The sequence below is a fragment of the Plectrocnemia conspersa genome, unplaced genomic scaffold, assembly GCF_051122295.1.
Source record: "Plectrocnemia conspersa isolate PC_06_02 unplaced genomic scaffold, ASM5112229v1 ptg000003l, whole genome shotgun sequence".
Classification (NCBI taxonomy): domain Eukaryota; kingdom Metazoa; phylum Arthropoda; class Insecta; order Trichoptera; family Polycentropodidae; genus Plectrocnemia; species Plectrocnemia conspersa.
The window spans coordinates 15,519,519-15,542,296 of NW_028277167.1; the positions used below are offsets into that span (position 1 = coordinate 15,519,519).

A 22,778-nucleotide genomic window follows, 5' to 3' on the forward strand; every position below is an offset into this window, starting at 1 on the left:
TTTATGAAACTCGATCTTTAACCGACTTACTGACATCTTTGAATATTTTAGGGCACCAAAAGGAATTAATTATATTTCAGATAGTATATTCTTCTAACATATGTCATTTTTATAATTATTTCCATATAAAATTAAATAATTAAAAAATAATTAGTAGTTCGAGATTTTGTTAAAAAAAAAAATCTTTTTGAATATCTATATATATTATCCTAAATCGGTTTATATAAATGTCACACCATAACGAATTCTCATTTAGAATCGATGCCGACAAATTCTAGGATAGTTACACATGTGTTCGTATTCTGAATTATCATTTTATGCCTTATGGCATTTTGCAAAAGCCGACAAAAATTTTGCGTAAATTGAATATTTACGACCGAAACGTTCTCATTGATATTGTATTTGGTGAGTACCAACACCAACTTTAACAAATATCAATAGAGTAATTTTACTAATATGACAATTAGAAAATTGCGATTATTTAGCACATTTTTCGATTGTGCGTAAATATGCCGGCTGCACTTTTTTTTCGCACTAAAATGTGGCGCATTAGGTGCTAGGATGGTACACAAACTCAATGCAGTACAATTGGGACAAAGCAAAATTTTCACCATATTAGAAAATCACGTCATTTGACTATTCATAGGTATCCTCCAAGATTTTTTTTTGCAGGCCGGATTTTTATAGGCCTGTAGAGTAATGATGTTAGATATTGAGGGCAGTAAATCAGCCGTTCAGGTTTCAGACACATATGCATTACTTCTTCAGGTCGGTTTACCGGCTTATGTGCTTCGAAGAGTTAAGAGTACATGATGATCACGCGTTGAGCGTGCTATTGTGCACTGGCTCTTAAAAAATTTGTAAGACCATTGACCTAGAATCTTGCAATGGATAGTTTTAAATAAAATAAATTTTATTTCTTTAAATAAAATAAATAATTAATTATTCCATAAAATGAATTGCTTGTGCATTAATGTTGGACAGCTTAGGTTGGTCAGAACAGTGAACACATTCTGACCAATGAATAAACGTCTGCAACGAATACTTTTCCGAAGAAAAAATCTGAAGGTTTACCTCACATAAATGCACAAACAATTCGTTTTATGGAACAAAGTATTTATTTAAATGCACAAATCTTTTAAAATAATTTCCCGTTAAACAACACCCAATCGTGATTTGAAGCCCATTCGACCTTGGTTGAATGGGCTTCTAATAGTTTTAGAGTATGATAAATGAGTGAAGTAGTCCTGGTTAATGAATTCTTTAGTAGAATTTTTGCTGGAAAATGCCTAATTTTTAAGGAGGACACTGACTTTTCTCCGTGTTTTCAATACTATGGCTATATCATGTTTTCATTTTATTTTAGCGTACTGGGGTCGAGATGCAAGCTCTCAGGCGGCGGCGGCTTCGTTGCTAGGTGGCGGTGGCTTTCCTGGTGGAGCGGGCTCCATGAGCGGCTTCGGCTTGCTCGGTGCGAGCACCAGTAGTGCTGGTCCTACAGGCGGACGATATCCACCTACGTCCACCTTATCAGTAGCTGCTAGTCAAGCTGCCAGTTTAGGACTACATCCAGCAGCTAGTAAGTACCTCATTAAAATTATTACATCTATCATAATACCCCATATTATTAATGTAAATTAATTTTAGGTGCTGCATGGTGGTCGATGGCATCGCAATTGGCTGCTCAAGATTATCTTGCAAGGCTACAAGCATCAGGACTAGCCGCGTTTCCCCCTGATCCTTACGCCGCTGCTTTGGGCGCTCTCGGTGGTGCTGCTACTGGCAACAGTGTGAGGAGTAATTCAAGTCGAGGCCCCCGCGCCCCTCGTGCTCCCTCCCATCGATCTCATAATAAAGAAAAGAGTAATAGTAATAATGGTACTGATAGATATTTTACGTTAAGTGTTGTTTTTAAGTGTACTACATTGATTTTATTTTAATAGGATCATCGTATGGTTTACCTAAAACATCATCTCCTTCTTTATCGAGTGCACAAAGTAGCTCATCATCTCAAGGATTATCCGCCCTCGGATTAAACAGCTTAGCCGGATCGCACGGAAAAGCGACAACTCATTCCACTTCATCTTCGTCGTCTAAGCATTCTAGTAAGTGTGCAACGAAGAGTTGTGCTTTTGAATATCCCTCTCGAGGTGCTTCTTAGGCCGAGTTGAATACGGATTTGATTTTTTTAAATTATTGTCAGCCTACTTTACAGGAAAGTCTTCATCATCAGCCGCCGCGAAGGCTAGTGCTTTGAGCGGTGCTTATTTGGCTCAGGGTACTAGTGGCGGAAGCTCTAGTAAAAATTCGAATAGTTCATCATCTTTGAAAGAGAAAGAGATGGCAATGTTGCGCGGTGATCTTATAATGGCACAAGCAGCCATTGCACAAAACGCTTATCAAGCTGCAGTCGCAGCTGCCTCGCACAAAGGAGGAAAGGTACTGTGATGCATGATGAATTATTTATCAAACTGAAGATCGACTAATTAATTACGATTTTTTTTAGAACTCTTCCCTTTTCAACAATCCATTCGGGCTCGGTTCGACTAATAGCGGTTCTGAAAAGGACCGACATGTTATGGAATCCATGTCTAATCTTCCTCACACAATACTTAGGTATGTTTTATTTATTAATCTTTATTTTGAGTTATCATTTCCAAGTGTTTTTTTTTAAATCTCGATTACTTCTTGCTCGACTTGCAGTGCTGCTTTGGAAGGAAGGTATGTAGATTTTTTCAATCTATCAATTATAAGTTTAGTTTCATTTAATAAACCGATTTTTCATTGCAGTGATAATACTTCAATTCTTGGCGGCGTTCGCCTACCTCCAGATACAGAAATAATTAAGTACACGTCATCCATCGTGGGGCCTAAGGTGAGAAAGGTTTGCTATCAATTTTTATTACTATTTGTCATTTTTTAAGTTTTTATAGGAAAAAAATAGGTTTGGTCTTCGGCAATTCGTTTTAGTTTCTTGTATAGTCGGTATGATATAAATTTTGATTTTCAGTACGATGTATTAATGTATGTTCAAGACATTTATAGTTCATGTGGTTTTTTATATCATAGGTACCTGGTACGACAAATAGAGGAAGGAAAAAAACTATATCGTTAGATCCGCCTCATGTTTCGGTATTACCGGCTCTATCATCAACTGGTTTGCTTGTCGAACGAGGAGGACCTTCCAAAAGACCAAAGCTTGTAAGTAAATGACGATTTACGAATATTACTATAAAAATAAATATAAATATATCTGTTTCTATGTGTGTTAATTTATTACCGATGGAAAGCCAAATAATTGGCTTTAGTTGAACTAACACGGACAACAGAAAGCCAACTTTTTGCCTTTACATATAAATTTGTTTAAATTTAAGCCACTGACTTTTTAACAATTTCTATATTTTAAATAGTTGAGAAGTAATTAGAAATGTCAATTAAAAAATTGTGATTTTTCAAAGTATAAAAATAAACAGTTTTTACATTTTTCTTTAGATGTCTCCCTTATTGACAAACTAAAGGATAATTCAAGTTTAGTTTCTGAACTTTTTAAAAAAAAAACACAAATTTAAGGATATCTTCGATATTTTACTTATCAAACATTAGATTTATTTCATTAATCATGAAAATAATATTTATTAATTGGCCGCCTCTAGACCCTTTGCATCAGCCGATCCTTTCTATGTAATTTTCATACATTTCGGACGGTATCTCTGCTATAACTTGGCGGATGTTGGTTTTTAAGTGCTCCAACATTTCAGGTTTGTCACCAAAACGTGAAATAATGCAATCTAGGAACTTTTCACATAAAACATCCAAGTTTGCATCCGATGTGTGGCAAGTTGCGCCGTCTTGTTGGAATCACGTGTCTTCCACATCAATATCTTCGATTTTGTGCCAAAAATAATCGGTTATCATGGGTCTATAACGCATACCGTTGACTGTTACAGTTCGACCTTCATCGTTTTCAAAAAAGTAAGGCCCAATGACGCTGCCTGACCTAATGCGCACCGAACAGTAATGTTTTGGGCATTTAATGGTCTCGTGAATCACATGAAGTTTTCCTCTCCCCATATGCAGCAATTTTCATTATTAATGTACCCAGAGAGGTGGAAATGTGCCTGATCAGAAAAGATTTTCTTTGAAAAATCAGCATCAACCTACTGCTGCTCTAACACATTCTTCGCTGCCCACGGTCTTTAGGCTTCGGTTCAAATGCGCCAAAAATAGCCATAAGAAAAGCCAAAAAGTTTCGAACGCTGACATTTTTACTTACAGCGGCAATATTCTCGGCTGAACGGGCACCATGATGTTGCATAAGCCTTACCCTATCTCCAATGCTTTCAGTCTCTTCAAATTTTTTCACTACGTTGCGAATTGTTCGCTTACGATGAAATTGACCATAATCTTCCCGTACATTTTGATACGCAGTTTGTACAAAGTTGTTATTTCTGTGGAACAATTTTAACGTGTTGAGTGCTGGTTAAACGATCCATTTTGTAAATGTGTTGTTGCAAACTAACATTTGACTCTTTGAACACACATGATTATTGACAGCTGTCTGATTTAGTGCTGCCAGCATAGGATACTCGAATTGAAGCAATTTTTTTTTGTTTTTTTTAATACATATAAGATATTCTCTATGAGCTATATTAGCTCATTATTAGAGAAGTTTCAATGCCAGATATGTACGACCTAGCTCGATATTAATGTATCATCACGATATTCATCTGTGAGATTAGAAAATCTAGATAAACCTAATCTGTAATTCCAATAGTTTGCATAATATGTAGTCCAATTATTATGAATATTACAATTTTTTTCTTAAATTCTCAACGAAATTGATGATTTCAACTTGTGTCAAAATATCACTAATTAAAAAATTAAAGAATAATAGATATTCGCATTTAATTTTTGTAAAAAAAATATTTTTGTAAAATCTTTTTGCTGCATATTTAATTTTTAATTATTTTTTACAGGATTCAGATTATGGTCATTTACCGATGGCGCATCAAAACTCTGCCAATTCAAGCAATGCTACGTCGAGTGGGAATTCAGCATCAGACAGAGTCGAAGTCATAAAATTGCCGCCCGGTTCAAGTGGGTCGCAAAACTCACCTCCTTTCAGTATGTCAGGATATACAGGATTATCGAAAGAGTTGTTACAATCGATAGCAAATCAAAGTGGTTTAAATTTGGCGGCTCTCGAAAAACAATTCGCCGAACAGTTTGGTGCTTCGTCATACAAATCGTCGCCGTTTACTGGATTTGCATCAAATAGTTCTAGTGCTGCACACGATATGGGTAATTATAGAATACCATATTAAAATATACATTTTTTGTAAAACAAAGTTTATTATTATCAACCAGGACTGAATCTCAGCTCGAAGCCATCTCAATCTCCTTTACCTACATCGAATACATCTCAAAGGGATGCTTCACCATCAAGCGTAAACAACGACGATGACGGCCCACTTAATTTATGTGTTAAAAGCTCTTCTCGTAGTGATAGTGGTTAGTTGAATACATTAATTGCATTATTAATTAGTATACAAACGAGTTTTAGTTTTGGCTTCAATCTTAAAATTTATGACAATCAAACACCTAATTAAAAAAGATTGTGAATTTGAGATTTAAATAAGCGGTAATCATATCTAATGAATACATTATATATGAGAAAATTCTCCTGCTCTAATTTAGGACACCTTTGTGTCTAGCGTTGTCATGCCCTAACCTTTTAGTTGCTGAGTCTTTTGGGATTACTAAGTAAATATCAATTTATCACTTAACCACTTTACCCTTTTATATGCACGGGCGCGTTCAAAATGTTTTTGGCGTTAGACGCATGCACGCACCGGCGCGTGTGAACTCTAGATTAAAAAAAAAACGCTCTGCGTAATACCTTGCGTTACTACGCATTCTCTCATATGTGCGTTTGTATCGAAGACATTTGATCCTCATAAATTAAATAAAAAAAAATGACACTTTACGACAGTGGTGGCCAACCCGCGGCTCGCCTTGAACATTTTTATTTAAATTTTTTTTATATTTAATTTTTAGTGTTATATATTTTTTACAATGTACGTTTAGTATCATTATTATTATATGTTCTATGTTTACATGAGGGAATAATGGTAAATACAATAATAATAATTCATTACATTTTAATTTTTCACTCCAAAAAATGTCTTCAGTGTATCAAAATCTAATATGGGGATATATAATTTTATATCTGCTTCGCGATGTTATGATGCATTTCCAAAGTGGTTGCAAGATCATTTGTGTTGGCTACCCCTGCTTTACGATGTTAGTATTTTTTTTACACGTGTATCTATGCATTCTCTCATATGTGCATTTATGTTGAAGATATTTAACCCTCATAAATCAAATAAAAACTGACACTTTATGATGCTAGTATTTATTTTACACGTTTCTGTTCAGATTGCTTTCATTTCACCCACTTCCATGGACTTCGGAAATTATCAAAGACAATTCGAATATATTTGCTTTATTTCTGGATGTCATCATAAATTAGGTAACAAAACAGAAACTGTAAGTTTCAAATATTTTCCCAGAGGATCTGCTCATTCAGAACTGCGTATTATATCCAAATGGTAAAATATATTCGTGTAAAATTCATAAAAATCAGAACCAAAATTTAGTTTACTTGACGCGAATGGGAAAAAAATTAAAAAAGACACAATATCATTGTCCAGAATGCATGGTTGCTTTATGCATACCTTGTTTCAAAAATCACCATACTGTATTACACGGTATTTTTTTTATTTAACAACAAACATTACGTATATATACACACGCATACATATGTATTTTTATTTTATGTTTGAATGAAAAGAAACAGAAAAGGAGGCAACTTTTAATTTTTAGTAATTTAAAAAAAAAAATTTAAAAATTAATAATAATAATAATTATGAATAAATAATTTTAAACTGATTTTTTTCATCATTCTCATAGCACATCGCATAATAAATCGCAATAAAAAAAGGTGATTATTTTTGGCCATTTTTTAAAAATAAACCCGAGGATGAAGTGGTTAATTAAAAAAATATATAATTGTATCTCCTGAATCACAGCCCATTAAAAATGTATCCAATTCTATATTCAATAATGACATCGGATTTGGCCAAAGTAATAAAAGCTTATGTATTGGATTTCGGCAACCACAGGGTTAATATGACTTCCGTTCCATTTTATCTACCAAATATCTGTCATAATCCTTTCATATTCTACCATATATAGGATGAAACCGAGTTACTTTTTAGAACACTGCTCAAATCAGCCACCCCCACATTCCTTGATATAAATATGTATTATACTAAACGTCATTTCTTACAAATTTTTCTCAATTGCACTATAGAACCTTGAAGAAAATATTGCCAATATCTTAAACTAAAATTTTTTAATGATCAGGATTGAAGTAAATGAAAACTCATTTGTGTACACTTATATTAGTACATATTATATTTTGTAACTAATCTTATGAATTTATCAGTAGGTAGTGGTCGTACATCGAAAACACCAGACGATACAGTCAATTCCCTTCATTCTTTAAGTAGTATTACCGCCAATCTTGGTTCGAAATCGGTACCACCGCCACCTGAAAGAATTTGTAAGTTTTATGTTGCTATTATTGGAGCATTTTGATGTAACTATTTAAAAATATATTCTCCGATTACAGCTAGAAGAAAACCTGGTGCTAAACCCCGACGAGTAATCCAAGATAGTGTTATACAATCTTCGGCGTCTCCACAGAGAACCTCATCTTCACCGTCATTACCTCACCGTGATAGCATGGGTAGTATTGGCGGATTGGCCCATTTACTTGGAACACCAGTAACTAGTGAAAGTCCCGGACCAAAATCTAGTGGTAGTGAAGATAATGATAGTTAGTTCCTTAATTTTTTTAAAAACATTAAATTAATATATGTTCGGTTATTATTATTATTATTTTTATTTTTACTGGTGTGATGCATATTGTTTTAATTTTATTTTTTAAAGTCGAGCAAATTTATGCATTTGCGTCGAGATAGTTCTTGATTAAATAGCATCTGGAATTTTTTTAGTAGGTCCTTGGCATTCCAATAAAGAAGGTAGACCGAGAAATTTGGGACGCGGTGTATCGAAACCGAAAAAGAATACTGTAGCTTCATTGTTAGCTCAATCGAGGGCGTTAGGTATACGACCGGCTTTGGCGCATCAGTACTTACAAGAAGCCGCTGACCTTGTAAGATCAATCCTATTCTTTTATATTATAATATATTAGAATTCATAACATATCATTATTCCATCCCATTGTAGCTTAACCCTGAATTGCAAGAGAAGTTAAAAGCTGCGATGAACGATCCGGCCTCGGCGTTGGAAATATCCGAAAGTGAATCTGAAGGACCTTGGGAATCATGTCCGTCTGATTCTGAAGGCGCAGATCCTTACGGAAATCGTGGCAGGCGACTTTCGGATCATGCACATCTACGACTTCCGATAGCAATGGGTATTTATTGCATTATAATAATCTTAAAAGAATCGACACTTTACTATACGTTACTATTTAAAGGCTGGAAAAGAGAAACACTCATGAAAGGACTATCCAAAAGCGGCGGTATTAAAGGAGACGTCGTTTACTATCCGCCGGAACCTCATTCGTCTATAAAACTTAAAAATACGCAAGACTTAGCATCGGTAATATATCAAACCCTTACTTTTATAACTAATATTGCTTATGAAATGAGCTTATTTTGTGATTAATTATTCACAGTATCTAGAGAAGAATCCGATGCCTCCGTTAACTAAAGACAACTTTAGTTATTCATCTCGTCCGCTCATAGGATCATTTTTACAAATAACTCCATCGTTCAATCTCGGCGAACCTGAAATAGTTAAAATGTCCGAAACTGAAGTCGCCAAAAGGTGCGTTGAACTTTGTCTATGTACTTAATATGGCTTTTGTATTCAAATAATAAATTAAATATCTGTATTTCAGGTTAGAAGAAGCGAGGAGAGCATTAGGCGGAATGGGTGGAGCCGCATTGGCCGTTGAACAACGAATCGAATTGGCAAGACAGCAACAAGCTGCTAGAGAAGCGAGAAAAGATGCGGTCAAAGGCCGTGAACAGGTTATTATTTATAAAGAAGTAGCTTTTGTACCTTGCTTTGCCATTGTGTTCCCAGTTGTATCGTTTGTAAGAGAAGCATTAATCACATTGAGTGACTATCCTTATAAATTATTCTTTTGTTGAGGTTAAGAATCGACATAGCGAATTGTTAGGAATTGGCGAGAATTATCAAGGATTTTATTTTTCAGAATATTTTAATGATTTTCTTCTTAACCTTTGGCATGACTAAATCTGGTTTGATCAGGTCAAGCCTGCTGGCAGCTCAGGCTTTGCTCTATATCATTGTTTTATTTTTTCTATCTTATCAGTGACCTTTTAAAAATCATAAATATTTATTTTTATGTATTTATATTCAGTGGCTTTCTAACCACTTCCCGGTCACAGTCCTTTTTAACACTAGATTTACGGCACCCGTAAAATGTACGGGTTTCTAATTTGTATTCTGATTTGATTTGCATCAGACAGTATTTTTTATGGGTTTTTTACGACTTTTATAACAATAGGGACGTAAAACCAAATTTGCCATCTCTTTCTAAATTATGAATAATGATGAAATGGAAAGCTCTTGAACTGACTATATTAACGCAAATAGAGTAAGATTTTTGTGAATTAATACATAACCAAAAATAACAATAGAGTCAATCAATGGTAGAATTACGTCTTAAAATAACTAAAGGCAACTTAAAAATGCGAATGGTCTTGAAATTAAATTTTATTTAAAAGTTAATTTAGAAATTAAAATGATGAAGAAAATTTCAATACTATTCTGCTTTTCAGATTGCCGCCTCAATTATTTTAATATTCATTCCTAAATTTATTCATTTTATTTACAGGCTCGTTTAGCAAGAGAACAAGAAAGGAGTGAGAAAGCAGAACAGGCCAAACGGGACCGAGAAGTTAGGAATCAGCAACTGATGGAGGTAAAAATATTTTTTTATTTTCTGATTATTATCTTCATACTCATTTTATAGTTCATATACCATACATTCATCATTTCACTAAATAGGGGTAGTTTTTTTTTTTTAATTTACAGACTATAAGTGTGTACGTAAATTGTAGCATCAGCAAAGATCAAAAAACATTTTTTTGATAATGTTTTTGGAAAAGTTATATCTATGTTATAAATACAAGAGAACATAAAAGTATTTTAAAGGCTCGTATCCTGTGTACTGCCAAAAATATAAGAAATAAAAAATAGACGAGTTAAAATCCATGTTCATTGATCTATAATTTGTAATTAATAGAACCGTTGTAATGGACATGGCAGCCGTTAAAAAAACAGTTGCTTTATTTTTAATTTTTTTAATATCAACGATTTCTATGCTCTTTATAATCACAACAAGCATTAGTGGATCACCAGGTAAAGGCATTTAAGAATGTTTTTGGTCAACTTGTGTATATAGCAAAATACTTTTCCAAACAACATCATTAAAACATTTGGTATTAGTTTAGATTATGCATGTTTAGAATGCATTTATGTTTTAATGTAATTTTTTTTTATTTATATAAAAGTAAAGTTAAAAATAAATTATGCAGTTGATTAAAATGGACTAATAAAACGTCTTGGGAAATAAATGTATGATCAAAATTTACTTTTATGTTATTTCGTTATATTTGCTTTGCTTATTTATATTATTATTTTTCAATTATTAATCGAATTTTGGCAGGGCCGGAATTGGCTCCCATCCACTTTTGAGTCAAAATCCAAACACGTTGACAATAGAACAAACATGCATGATTTGTGGAGTAGTCTGAGTAACGTTGCTTCAACGGACGCGCCGTTTTCTATTAGCATGCCCACCATGAATCTCACTCTAACTGCAGTGCCGACTTCGACCTCGCTAACGCCAGAAAAGGGTTGGTTAAAGGACGAGTACAATGCGTTGGATAAAATTGTGAACTTTGCCGAAAACGCTGCCTTGGACTTTGGTCCATCAAAGAAAGGCTCTGCAGAAATGAGGAAAAACGTAAGGAATCACGTCAGGCACAACAATTTGAGCTCTCAGCATCCAGCGTCTAGCAAAAGTTATCCGGGCGACACAATCACGATAAAACCAGTCAAGAAGGAAGATTATACGGTCATATTGGGCAAGATGTTGGAATCGTACTCCAGATTGAAAGAGTTCATGTCGGGTAAAAGCGATTGGATCAAACCCGATTCAGTCATGCCAAAGGGTAAGAAGAAAGACGTATCGTACTTGAAAGAACTAGAAGGGAATTACATCAAAGCTAAGAGCGAGTATATGTCTGAAAACTTTGCGTTACTATCAAACTCCAATACACTGTCAAAGTCTATAACGTCTCTTTACACCGAGAAGAGGAATAAAGTTGTAGACGTTATTGATTTGATTGAGGAAGTCGATGATAAAAGAGAAGCGCATAGGTTCAACTCGTGGGCATCGAATAAGTTCGATACAGAAATCATACCCGTTATCAATGTTGGCACTGATAAAATTCAAGCGTCCATAATGAAGAGATCCAACAACAGAGAACAAGAATATGTCCCGGTATGTCCCATCCTACCTGATAATAAAGATTATTTATTATTAAAGTTAACCATACATATATGACTATATGTACGTTGGAAGAGAACATATATATAACAATTTAATGAAAGGAAACTGCATTACATTTTGGTATATATATATATATTTAAAAATATATATTTTTATATTATATACATTGTTATTATATATTATTATTTACACACATGTATTTTTCCAAATCTTCTATATATTTGTTATACATCGAAAACGCTTTGCTTTATTGTTATAACAATATTAATTCTATTCATATTAACTATTTTTCATATATATTTATTTATGAATATATACATATCTCGTTTCAAAATTGTTCAATGTACGTTCGCAGCTAAAACGTATTGTTTTAGTACACATTGTACCAAAAATGTAGTGCGGCTTTTTCGATACACCTTAGATTAATTTAACATGCGGTGTTTGACTAATAATAGATTATTATTTACATCTTCTTATTTTATAATTTTAACTACACTGCATGTCATAATTTTATGATAGAATCCTTTCTTATTGTAGCACGAGAAAACAATACATATGCATGCTTTCTAAAAATGTAAATGGTTTGTAAAAAAAAAATTTTGGAAGCTATATTTTGGGAACTTAGCAGATTACAATGTACGACATTTTTTTCTTACAAATAATTTTTTGTAAAATTATGTGTTGATTTAATATCTACCATTATTTATTTAGTCGAATTTATGGTGAATTTTATAGTTATGCAATACTCAAAATACTTAATAATCGTATTATTTGTATAAACTTACCATATTTATTTATTTTTAATTTACAATTCAACATTTTTTTTGATCTAGTAATTGTTCCTAAATTATTGCTCCTAGAAAACTCAGAGATCTTTTGTGCCGCCTGTAAAATGTATCTAAAAAAGATATGTAATTTTATAAGAAATAAATTATTTAAAAGAAATAATCTATTATATTAATATACCTCTCGGTTCTTGGTAATACTTGCTTGTTGCATTATTATTATTTTTATTTCCATCTAAAATAGTTATAGTTAACGCAATCTTTGAATTGGAATGCTCTTGATTTATTTTAGTATATTTTTAATTTAATTTTTATTCTTAGATTGCCTTAGCTAGTCCATACATGCTTGATTGATTTTTTATCAGTGGGAATGAATCTATCTCATCCATTATGTATATAATAAATTGCCAGTATTCTCACGTGTGTAATAATAATATACACAAAATGCAATTACAATTTCACCCCGATACGTATATATGAAAAATTCAATAATATCTTCTCCTTGTTGCATATCGCCGTATGTTCATTAACGACGCCGACTTAAAAAAATATTGTTTCGATAAAATGCTGACAGGCAAGAAAGAAAAGACAAGAAGAACTTGAAAAGCAAAGACACGAAGATCAAACGAGAAAACAACAGGTTCGGTCCATTTGCGTCTTTTTTCTAAGTAGAGGATATTATTGACTGTTTTATGCATATGTGGAGTTATCGTTAATACGTTGGCGTCGGTTCTTATTTTATTATTTCGTATCTTTTTTGTGTTTCAGGAGCGCGAACTCAAGAGGCAGCAGGCCGTGATGCTGAAAGAGCAGGTATGATGCGTAAAGATACACGGTTTCAAGTCCCCTGTCGTATTTTTTCCATTATAAATGTTGTGTGTTATCATCTCATTGGATAAGAATATCGAAAGATGTCATGTTTATTATATTAGTATGTCTTTTTACCTCAGAATTCTTATCCATTTAAATAATTAATCCGATTAACCTTAGATTGTTAAGCATTGATCATAATTAAGTAAGACTAACATGGGTATGATTTTATAACAAAATTGTAATTATGTATATAAAATAATGATAAATGCATAACGATCTGTTCGATAGTTGTTGATATTACATGGATTGGTTTGTTTCTGTCGAAATTTACACGAATTTAGAATCAGTAGTGTTTTCAAAATTACGTTATTACGATTGGTTTGCATATCCGACAGTGCAAGTGTAGCTTGTGATTGTTATAGTTTTTCGTGAGGTTTCTTGTGGCATGTTTATTATATTATGCAAAAAATAGGGTTTTATATTAAGTTATCGGTTGCATAAGTTCTGTATATCTTTACATATTTTTATCGTGAAAGTTTTTTTTTTTTAAGGTAATTGAAAATTTTGTCAGATGATGTATTTTTCATTGAGGCGTTCCTCATGCAGTAGTTCTAGGTAACGTGCTGTTTTCAGAATGAAATATTTACTTTAAAATAATGTGTATATTATACTTATTTTTTATATCACAACTACAATAAGCTTTGCACATGCGAAAAGATGTCGGAACTTATGCGATAATTTAATTTATAGGGAAAAGCTTTCACACCATCTAAAATAATAATAAAATATCGAGCATCTCGAAAGGTTTTTTCTTATATCTTTGAAGACTTTCGATATTATTACGAATGAGATGCTAATAGCGATCTGTCTTATGGTGTGTACATGTGTGTGTTTCTTTCCCTTTTGCCTGACTCCTCTTCGTTCATCAGATGTACCTTGCAGAGATGAGTAAGCAGCGCGAGATGATGTTTACTGTGGAGTTGGTACGTTCAACATCGATGCATGTGCATGATAGTCTCCCGAAAGTTACTAAATATATATAATATAATATACACACACATTCTCAATAATACATTTGTAAATAATTAGAACGGTCATTTTCGGAACGGCTTCTACCGACCAATTACTATGTCACGCTATTTATGAGTTTCTTTTGCCAATACTGTGCTTTTAACACGTTTACTTTTCTCAAACGCGAAGTTATTTCAACGTCTATATAATATTTACATATATTTGCATGTGTAATAATATATATTTGGAATATCAAAAAGGAAGTTCTTAGTCTCAACTTAAAACATATTCACTGTAACGTATTCATTTATCTCTTTAGGTAAAGACATCTCTAGTATCACAATTACTAAAATGGTTTAAAAAATCAATATCACTTTGTTTCTTTAGGTAATAAACACATTTCGAGATTATTTTTTATTACTTATATTCCGTCACATTCTGTCGCCTTTCCCATGCACATTCATCAATCCCTAACTTATCTTAACGCTCTCGATCTGTTTATTGGTCACGAATTTATTTTTTATTTTATTGGTACACGATCCACAGTTTGACGTTTGTTGATTTTACAATTGCAAATACAAAAAAACAGTCATAAAAATTGCATTTCAATTTGACTTACGACTATTTAAAAAAAATGTTTTTGTCCTAAATATCGCAAAAAAGTCGCAGTATATTATTTATATAGTGTTTTTAATATCATTAAATAAGAGTAGTGTTACTATATATCTAACAAGATCTAACAAGAATATCACTATTGTACAGAAACAATAACAAAAATACTTGATTCGTATTAGGTAATTTTATACATATTTTTTAAAGCAAGAAGAAGAAAAACTTTACTTTATTAATTTCAAAGCTTTATGTTAGTCCTAACTGCTATCTCCTTCCAAAAAGTGTCCGAATTTACATGGAAAAACAAAAACTAGCTCACTTATTTAGTTAAACGTCTGGTTCCTTTCAAAATATATTTTTTTGAGCTAATGTACTTCATCCAGCATTTTTCTGCCATTCTTCCAACTCTGCCAGAAACTTGCGTGTCAAATCTTCACGCCAAAAAATCTGAAAGATGAGAATCTTACCACTGCATAATATTCATTCTCTACAATCTACTGCTACTAACCATCACATTATGTCATGTTGACGATCGAGTGTCTTTCAGTTGTTATTATTACTCTCAAATGCCATTTAAACGAAGATAACGTTAATTTATCTGAGTAATCTCTTCAGCTTTCACAGTTACACGCAGCGACTAATAGTCTGCACGATCTATAATAAAAAAAGCATACACAAGTTGCAACTGGTTGGCATTTTAGCAACCTTTTTTTTTATTAGACTTTGTATTTTATTCAAAGTTTATTTACCATTGCAAGGCTTAAGAATTATTTATTCAATTTTTACTACTAATTGTATAGTATTTCAATAATACTACAACATCTCTTTCTTTAACCCTTAAGTTGCTGAAATCCAATACTACGGCTTTTGCTGCTTTAGCGAGAATTGCCGGATCTGAATCATCATTTAAGAAAAAATCGGATAGATTTTAATGAGCTAAAGGGTACTTGCTTTAATAAATCAAACATATGTATATTTTTATTACGTAATAGTAATCCCAAAGCGCTTGGCAACTTAGGGGATAATATCGTAAAAGATATGAAAACGATATTGCCGTTAATTTGATACTGTTTTAAGCATCCTTTTTGTGTTCCCAATATATATTTTAATCTAATACTAAGTTTAATATTTATTTCTCTAAACGCATATATTATTTTTCTTTCTTCGTATTGATTCTTCTTCTAAAGAAAATATGAAATAAATAATTACTTTTACTCTTTATTTGTTTGCACCGTTGTGCGATTTGGCTGGAAGATCTCGACCTGTACCATGTTTTTCCTTGACTCTTCTAGACAATGCCGCAATACGAGAACGATTACCGCTACATGTACGAAAATTATTATATGACCGAAGCGTGTCGAGCCTCTTATCCCACTAGTCGTGTTACCAACAAACGTCAAAAAGCACGCGTTCGTTCAAAACAATCCGAAGCAGACTTTGAGATGTACGGCTCGGACGTTCCAGCCAAATCACAAATTAAGGTATATATGGATCCTTACAGCAGTCAGAATCCTTGTTTCGGTGTTTTAAAATAATGCTTTTTTAATTTTCGTTTGTGTTAATTTTTAACGCAAGTGATTGTTATTTTCATTTTATTTGCTACTGTTGAATTCGCAATGTTTATTTGGAATGAGCAAACGTTTTGAAATGGTTTCTTCGAAAATTGTCAACAATCTACTTTAAACATTTTGTAATGATTTAATGTCGAATTTCAGTTACATTGGCGTTTTAATAAATCAAATTAACTCTTTTTGCATGGTTATTTATAAATCATTAGAATCAACGTTTTAACACTTCCATAATTCATGTCTGATCATAAGCAGTTTAATATTATATTAATAGGTATTTTAGTTGAAAAGATAGGATAACCTGATTTATAATTAAAAGCACTTTCTAAGCACATATTTTTTTATAGACAAAATAATAGTACCTTTTTTTGGCAAAAATAATAGTACATTTGCTGTGTACGAAATACTTTAAAATCATTTGTAATTGTATTATTGATTAAGATGCAATTAAATTATATTGATTTTAAACTTAGTTTTTGGCTATAAATCACAATTTCGTTTAGTAAAAAAATTGTTAAAATAACCACCCATTTTTTTTACAAAATGGTAGTTTTCGTTATTGTAGTGATTTATATTATTATGCTGTAATTTTTTTTTTTCTAAATTCTAAAAAAAGATAAAAAAATTGATTTTATATATACATATATATAAATATATATAAATATAATATATACATATATAATATATTATAAATCAGGTTTTCTTCATAAATATTTTTTTTACTCAAATTGGGTTGATACCGTTACTCATGTTTGAATGGTTAGGTTTAAATTTATACAGATGATTTAATTGGCTTAGTAATTATACTATATAATTCGATTGACTATATAATAATAAGTTTCTTAATTTATATTATAGTATAAATTATTTATTAGAGAAAAGTGCAATAATATTTTTTTTGCTATTCACTGAAATGTTATGGTAATATTATTTGCTCTTTATATTATCCCTTGGTTTGTCATTATTTTTGCTGTTTGTATGTGTATATAAATATATATATTTTACGCTTTACAGTTTACAGTTGGAGCATGTTTTTTCCATGTTTTACACATTTTTATTCACGTAAGGCAATACGGTGGAATATAATAATGTGGTGTAAACTTTTGCTTGTTTTAGGAGCGTGAAAGAAGACGACAGCACATGGCATTAGTGAAGCAGCTGGACGGCCGACGTCGGTTCGAAGAAAGAGAGAAACGAAAGCATCGGGTTCTTTTAGACAAGTTACTGTTGAAAGAACGAAGGTTAGAGCAACGAAAGAAAGAATTAGAATTATTAGCTGAGTTAAGGTAATGAACAGTGATTAGTCACTCTTTTCATGCTGTATATTTTCTTTGATGCGTGCATAGTCTAACCTTAATCTTTTTTGCTCTTTCAATGACAGAAAACCTCAAGAAGACTCGACGCTATCGGACCAAAAGCAGCTGCCGACGTTTAACCGGATCCCGGGACTTAAGTTGCCAGGGCAGGCGATGGCCGATATATTGATGGTGTTTGAGTTCTTGAACAATTTTGGACAAACGCTTGGATTCGGTAATTGTTTCATTTATTTTTGAGTTGAGGATCTGCCCTCTTTTTTCATAGCAGTAATATATTCTTCATTGACTAGTTTTTGGTGGACATTTTAAATCGATCTACCCAATCGTATACGGTACTTTCAGAAAAACAGCCAGTCTTGTTAACCGTCTTTCATAAAAATAAAATTATTTATCGTATTCCATAGCATTAAAATTATCACAATTTTGCAGTAGTATATCTAATAATCGACTGGAGCAAACTTAAATTATTATATCTTATTAACAACAGGAAACCAAAATTCTTAAAAAATTTTAAACCAAACAATTAAAACGAGGTATTTATATTAAATATATTTTTTAGATATGGAAACTATGCCATCCCTAAACACGTTACAAATGGCTCTATTACCCGACTGTTGCATCGACTCTGAAGAGGAACTAATTTCAGTTTTAACGCATTTATTAGCGTGTGCTATCGGTGAGTTTTATAATCAGATCTATAGATACAAACATTTTCTTACTAATATGATTCCCATTTATCGCAGAGGATCCTGGTATACCTCATCCTGGTCGTCATACGACTATATTGGGTCAAACGTTACGCACTAACGAGATTACACCTGGTAATATAAGTGAACTGTTAAGGATCTACTTATATGCCAGTGCCACTCATGAAGTTAAAGTTCTCACTGGTTTGTTACATTCCTTTCCTGTATTTTCAACTCTTAAATTACGTGTGTAATTGATGAAATGATTATTTTAGGTATAAACCCCGAGAGAGACAGAGAAAGGCGGGTGGCCGATCACCACCAGAACGATAGTGAGGTGCTGCAGCAATCGTGCCACGGCCGTAACGCTCTATATTATAAGCACTTGCATTCGCGGCCGTCGTGGAAGCTCGCAGAACGATTGAAGAGTCGTCCGTATGCCGCTCTTGATCCAACTACGAAAGCTAGTATATTAGCGCGTCTCTGTGATAATTTATTACATAGTAAATCAATATTGAGGCAAATCGACGCTTCATTAGATAATGTCACGCATTTACGCAAAGAACGCTACTTGATGGACGCTAAGTTAAGAAAGTAAGTATAATGATTTTAAACACAAATTCTGTAATTTTCTTTTATTTTCTTAATAAAACTTCTTGGTGGATAATGCAGTGGTATGATAAAATTTTTAGATAATTATCATCCTGCTGGAATAAAGAAATAAAACCATTATTACCATCGGTCATACATGGAATACCATCTGCCGTATTCAAAAACAATTTATAAATCATTAATTTTATTTCTATTATAAAGTTTAAAAAACTGTGTATATATATATAGGTATTACTACCCGGGTCTTTCAGGTATTAATCACCTACTTAAACCACTGGTCTATTGTGCTACAGTAAATTAATATACCAGATAGTTTCACTTTCAACAGAATTTATTTTACAATTTTGCTATCCTGATATTTAGATTTTCACTCATCTTTCTAACTGTCCATAGACTTCATTTAACCCTTTGGACGCGTTAATCAAAAATAAATATAATTTTTTTTTTTTTTAAATTAAAATTTTATTTTGTGTTTAAATGTTCTGATTTTTTAATTTTTATTTATTTAAAATGATATTTTATGTTATTTCACAAAAAAAAGTTTTTTCTTAAAAACATTTTTTTTTACTGATTTTTGCGTAAAGAGATAAAAAAATCAATTGAGCAACTGTAGTCGACTATCGCGTCCATAGGGTTAAGCTTTTTCCGGGGAGGGGGGGGGGGTAAAAGTTGGCCAGTCAGTGGTCGTTTGTATAATTTTCAATTTTATTAAGTCATAGTATTTCAATAAATGTCATAAATTTTTTTGATTAAATAAATTTTTCTGACTAATTTCTGACCGAATCCAAATCAAATGCAATAAAATCGTACCGTCGCTATTGCAGTTAAGATTTTTAATGACAATATTATGACTCATAATAAGTGAGAATCGAATGAAGCATATCTCAACCTAATTTTGGACAATAGGAAGCGCAAAAAACAATTATCACTTCTCAGAAGTCAAAAACTCACGTCAAAAGCAATAAAAATAAATTTGTCGGAACGAATTGAAAATTCAGATCATAGACGATTGTTTGATTGTCAAATATATTTTACTTTTAATTCTAACTGCTTTATATTCTTATCCATTTTTAATAAAAAATTGTGTAAAATTAGGAAATGTAAGTGTATCATACCAATGTAAATTACTAATATAATTGTAAAATATTTGCTCTATATAGTGTGCGGTTATGTCCTTTCCCAGCGAAGACTCTGACTGCCTGACTGGGCTCATCTGTTATTATGCATCTGGCGTAGGGAAGGGGTTTCTCAGAACCAAAATTTCTTGGATTTGGACGATTTATAAAAATTTCCATTGGCTTATCAACCTTATTTTTTTCTGTAAATAGTAGTTTTTACTCCAAAACAGTCAAGCCCCAACTCGTAAACTGTTCTAGAACTGATGCTCACCTCATTAGTGATCTGAATTTCTGATGAATTATTATACATATTAACCCTTTGACCGCGGATGATACCTATAGATGTCATCAAGAAAATCTCCAGTATGCATTGAGCACCTAAAGGTGTCATAGACCTTTGAGTTTTGTAATGTATGTTTTTTTTGTATAATTTAAGGTTAAAAAACACTTTAATTTATTGAAATAATATTTAAATAACTTATGGTATAAATAGATGCTCTCTCACAAAGTGCGAATTAACGTTAAAAAATACCAGCCGCAGGCAAAGGGTTAAGTAAAGCGAAAAGAAATGTCGTTTTTTTAGTAAGAATAAAAATATTTACAAAATAAAATATACAATATTTATTCTGATATTTTTCATGATATTTTGCCAAAATTTGGGTAATTTTTCGATACATTTTTCGTAAAGTTCTTGCGGTTTTGATTATAAAAGGGAATCTAGATGTTTTCGGACATCATCTGTTGAATTTCCATAAACCGGAATAAGTGATAATTCAACGGTACTATGTCAGGAGAATAAATTTGATGTGATAAAAGTTCTTGATATAGTACCTTTATTTTGTCCTGTGTAATCTCGCATTGTCGGATGCGCCCGTTGATTATTAACTAGTACTGATCGTATTTTTAATATTTCCGCATGCAATCTCTCCAACTGAGTACAATAAAGTTCGGCTGTGATGGTCTAACCAGGTTTTAATAATTCATAATAATAACACCCGAAATATCCCACCAGACACAATAAACCTTTTTTAAAGTCAAATATGACCTGATGAAAACCATTGTTTTTTTATGTGGATTGCTTTAAAGGATCCATTTTTCGTTCCAGAAATAGATCGGTTTTTGTGTCAGAAACGGGTCGGTTCTATACCTACTTAGCAGCGAATAATAAATTGTCACACGTTGATTCAAAGCCGATAGCGATAAACTGTGCGGAAGTCAAACTCCTTGCCTATGTTTTTTGCTGAGCCTTTTCAAATGATCTTTTACCATCGCCCAGGGACAGCCAATCTTTTCTGATAATTCCTTGATGCTTTTGCGCGGATGCGCAGGTTTACAAATAGACAATTTCGCTGATACAGTTTATTAGTTATTATATCTTTGGAGAACAAATCGAAATGTCTAATATATTATGATAAACACTTGAATCGTTGTGAAGATAGAAAAATGATCTTATTGTTTCAACTGTATTTGGTTATTGACCCTTCATTAAAACAATTATATTATGTATCACGCTTTTTAAATAATAATAATACTTTTTGTCTTTTCAAGATTAAAAATGCTACATAGCCGCAAATTGAGAATGGAAAATGTCGAAAAGCAGCAGGCGATGGCCATTGAGCGAATGCAACGAATGGTGGAAGAAAGCGAATTGGCCACTCAACAAAAGGATCAATCATCAGTCGACAAAGAGAATGATCCGTCCCATCTCGATTTGAGTGAAGATAAAACCGACAAGTATTACAATGACATCAACAGCATATGCGAAAAGCCCAACGAAACAAACATTGAAAACGGAGACGTAGACGAGAAGATTGAAAATATTCCCATCGAAGCCAATCATAACGATGCTCATCAAGAATTAGCCAATGATGCTCTTTTGATGAGCGCTCCTTCGGCGTACTTAAAAGAGTTGGTCAAAGAGAAGGACAAAGACTGCATCATAGCAAAGACCAACGGGACTGTCAGTAAAGATATACATTTGACTGATAAAGATAGTGTAATGGGCGATAGCGAGTTGATATTGAGCGACGTGGAGAGCGAAGGCACTCAGCCGGAGGAAGATGAAGATAAAAATTTGCCCGCCGATGAGTTAGCCAAGAAGCTAGACAAATTGACGAAGCACTCCGATGCTCAGTTACAGAATTTGATTGCTGGCTCTCATGCGCTACGAGCAACGTGCTTCGGTCAAGATAGGTATGGATTAAATTAAATATTTTAATTAGGATCATATTTTATGTTAATGTGATTAAAATTATAGGTATTGGAGAAGATATTGGTCGCTTAGTAAGTGTGGCGGAGTATTCGTTGAAGGAATGGAATCTGCTCAACCCGAAATCATGGAATATCATGAGAGAGTTGAGATAGCGGCAAAAAAACGCGATGAAGAAACTAACGGTCATGTGCGAGGCCGTAAGCAAGGCAAAAAAGGTTTGTTATTAATTTATTTTAACTTTATTAATAATAAAAGCATTGAGGTAATAAAGGAAGTAGAATGACTAATCTATTGTATAATTTTTAATGTGCATAAGACGTTTGACTCTTCATTTCATATTTCACTTATGGTCTCCATTTCTTTTTGTTGTCATATAGTTTCATTTCTCGATTGTAATGTCT

General features: G+C 32.6%; 1 protein-coding gene across 50 annotated transcripts in view; it reads left to right on the top strand.

The window, feature by feature from the left end:
- Window positions 1-22,778, top strand: part of tou (bromodomain adjacent to zinc finger domain 2B toutatis) — a 104,976-nt gene that overhangs the window by 73,186 nt on the left and 9,012 nt on the right. For 4 of the 50 annotated variants that reach the window (XM_088182630.1, XM_088182647.1, XM_088182631.1 and 1 more), the window contains 27 exons: window positions 1,367-1,579; window positions 1,648-1,878; window positions 1,944-2,105; window positions 2,204-2,439; window positions 2,507-2,616; window positions 2,704-2,721; window positions 2,791-2,884; window positions 3,070-3,201; window positions 4,977-5,301; window positions 5,368-5,511; window positions 7,511-7,627; window positions 7,697-7,903; window positions 8,082-8,242; window positions 8,317-8,506; window positions 8,570-8,694; window positions 8,771-8,922; window positions 8,996-9,128; window positions 9,962-10,048; window positions 13,004-13,069; window positions 13,198-13,242; window positions 17,550-17,719; window positions 17,815-17,963; window positions 18,309-18,425; window positions 18,493-18,639; window positions 18,711-19,029; window positions 21,714-22,358; window positions 22,423-22,592. In XM_088182630.1, the coding sequence (XP_088038756.1) occupies window positions 1,367-1,579; window positions 1,648-1,878; window positions 1,944-2,105; window positions 2,204-2,439; window positions 2,507-2,616; window positions 2,704-2,721; window positions 2,791-2,884; window positions 3,070-3,201; window positions 4,977-5,301; window positions 5,368-5,511; window positions 7,511-7,627; window positions 7,697-7,903; window positions 8,082-8,242; window positions 8,317-8,506; window positions 8,570-8,694; window positions 8,771-8,922; window positions 8,996-9,128; window positions 9,962-10,048; window positions 13,004-13,069; window positions 13,198-13,242; window positions 17,550-17,719; window positions 17,815-17,963; window positions 18,309-18,425; window positions 18,493-18,639; window positions 18,711-19,029; window positions 21,714-22,358; window positions 22,423-22,592 (4,665 nt within the window). Of the gene's footprint in view, window positions 1-1,366; window positions 1,580-1,647; window positions 1,879-1,943; window positions 2,106-2,203; window positions 2,440-2,506; window positions 2,617-2,703; window positions 2,722-2,790; window positions 2,885-3,069; window positions 3,202-4,976; window positions 5,302-5,349; window positions 5,512-7,510; window positions 7,628-7,696; window positions 7,904-8,081; window positions 8,243-8,316; window positions 8,507-8,569; window positions 8,695-8,770; window positions 8,923-8,995; window positions 9,129-9,961; window positions 10,049-10,795; window positions 11,636-13,003; window positions 13,070-13,197; window positions 13,243-16,157; window positions 16,347-17,549; window positions 17,720-17,814; window positions 17,964-18,308; window positions 18,426-18,492; window positions 18,640-18,710; window positions 19,030-21,713; window positions 22,359-22,422; window positions 22,593-22,778 lie in introns of all 50 variants that reach the window. The other 46 variants (XM_088182640.1, XM_088182652.1, XM_088182641.1 and 43 more) reach the window with 22 other exon arrangements.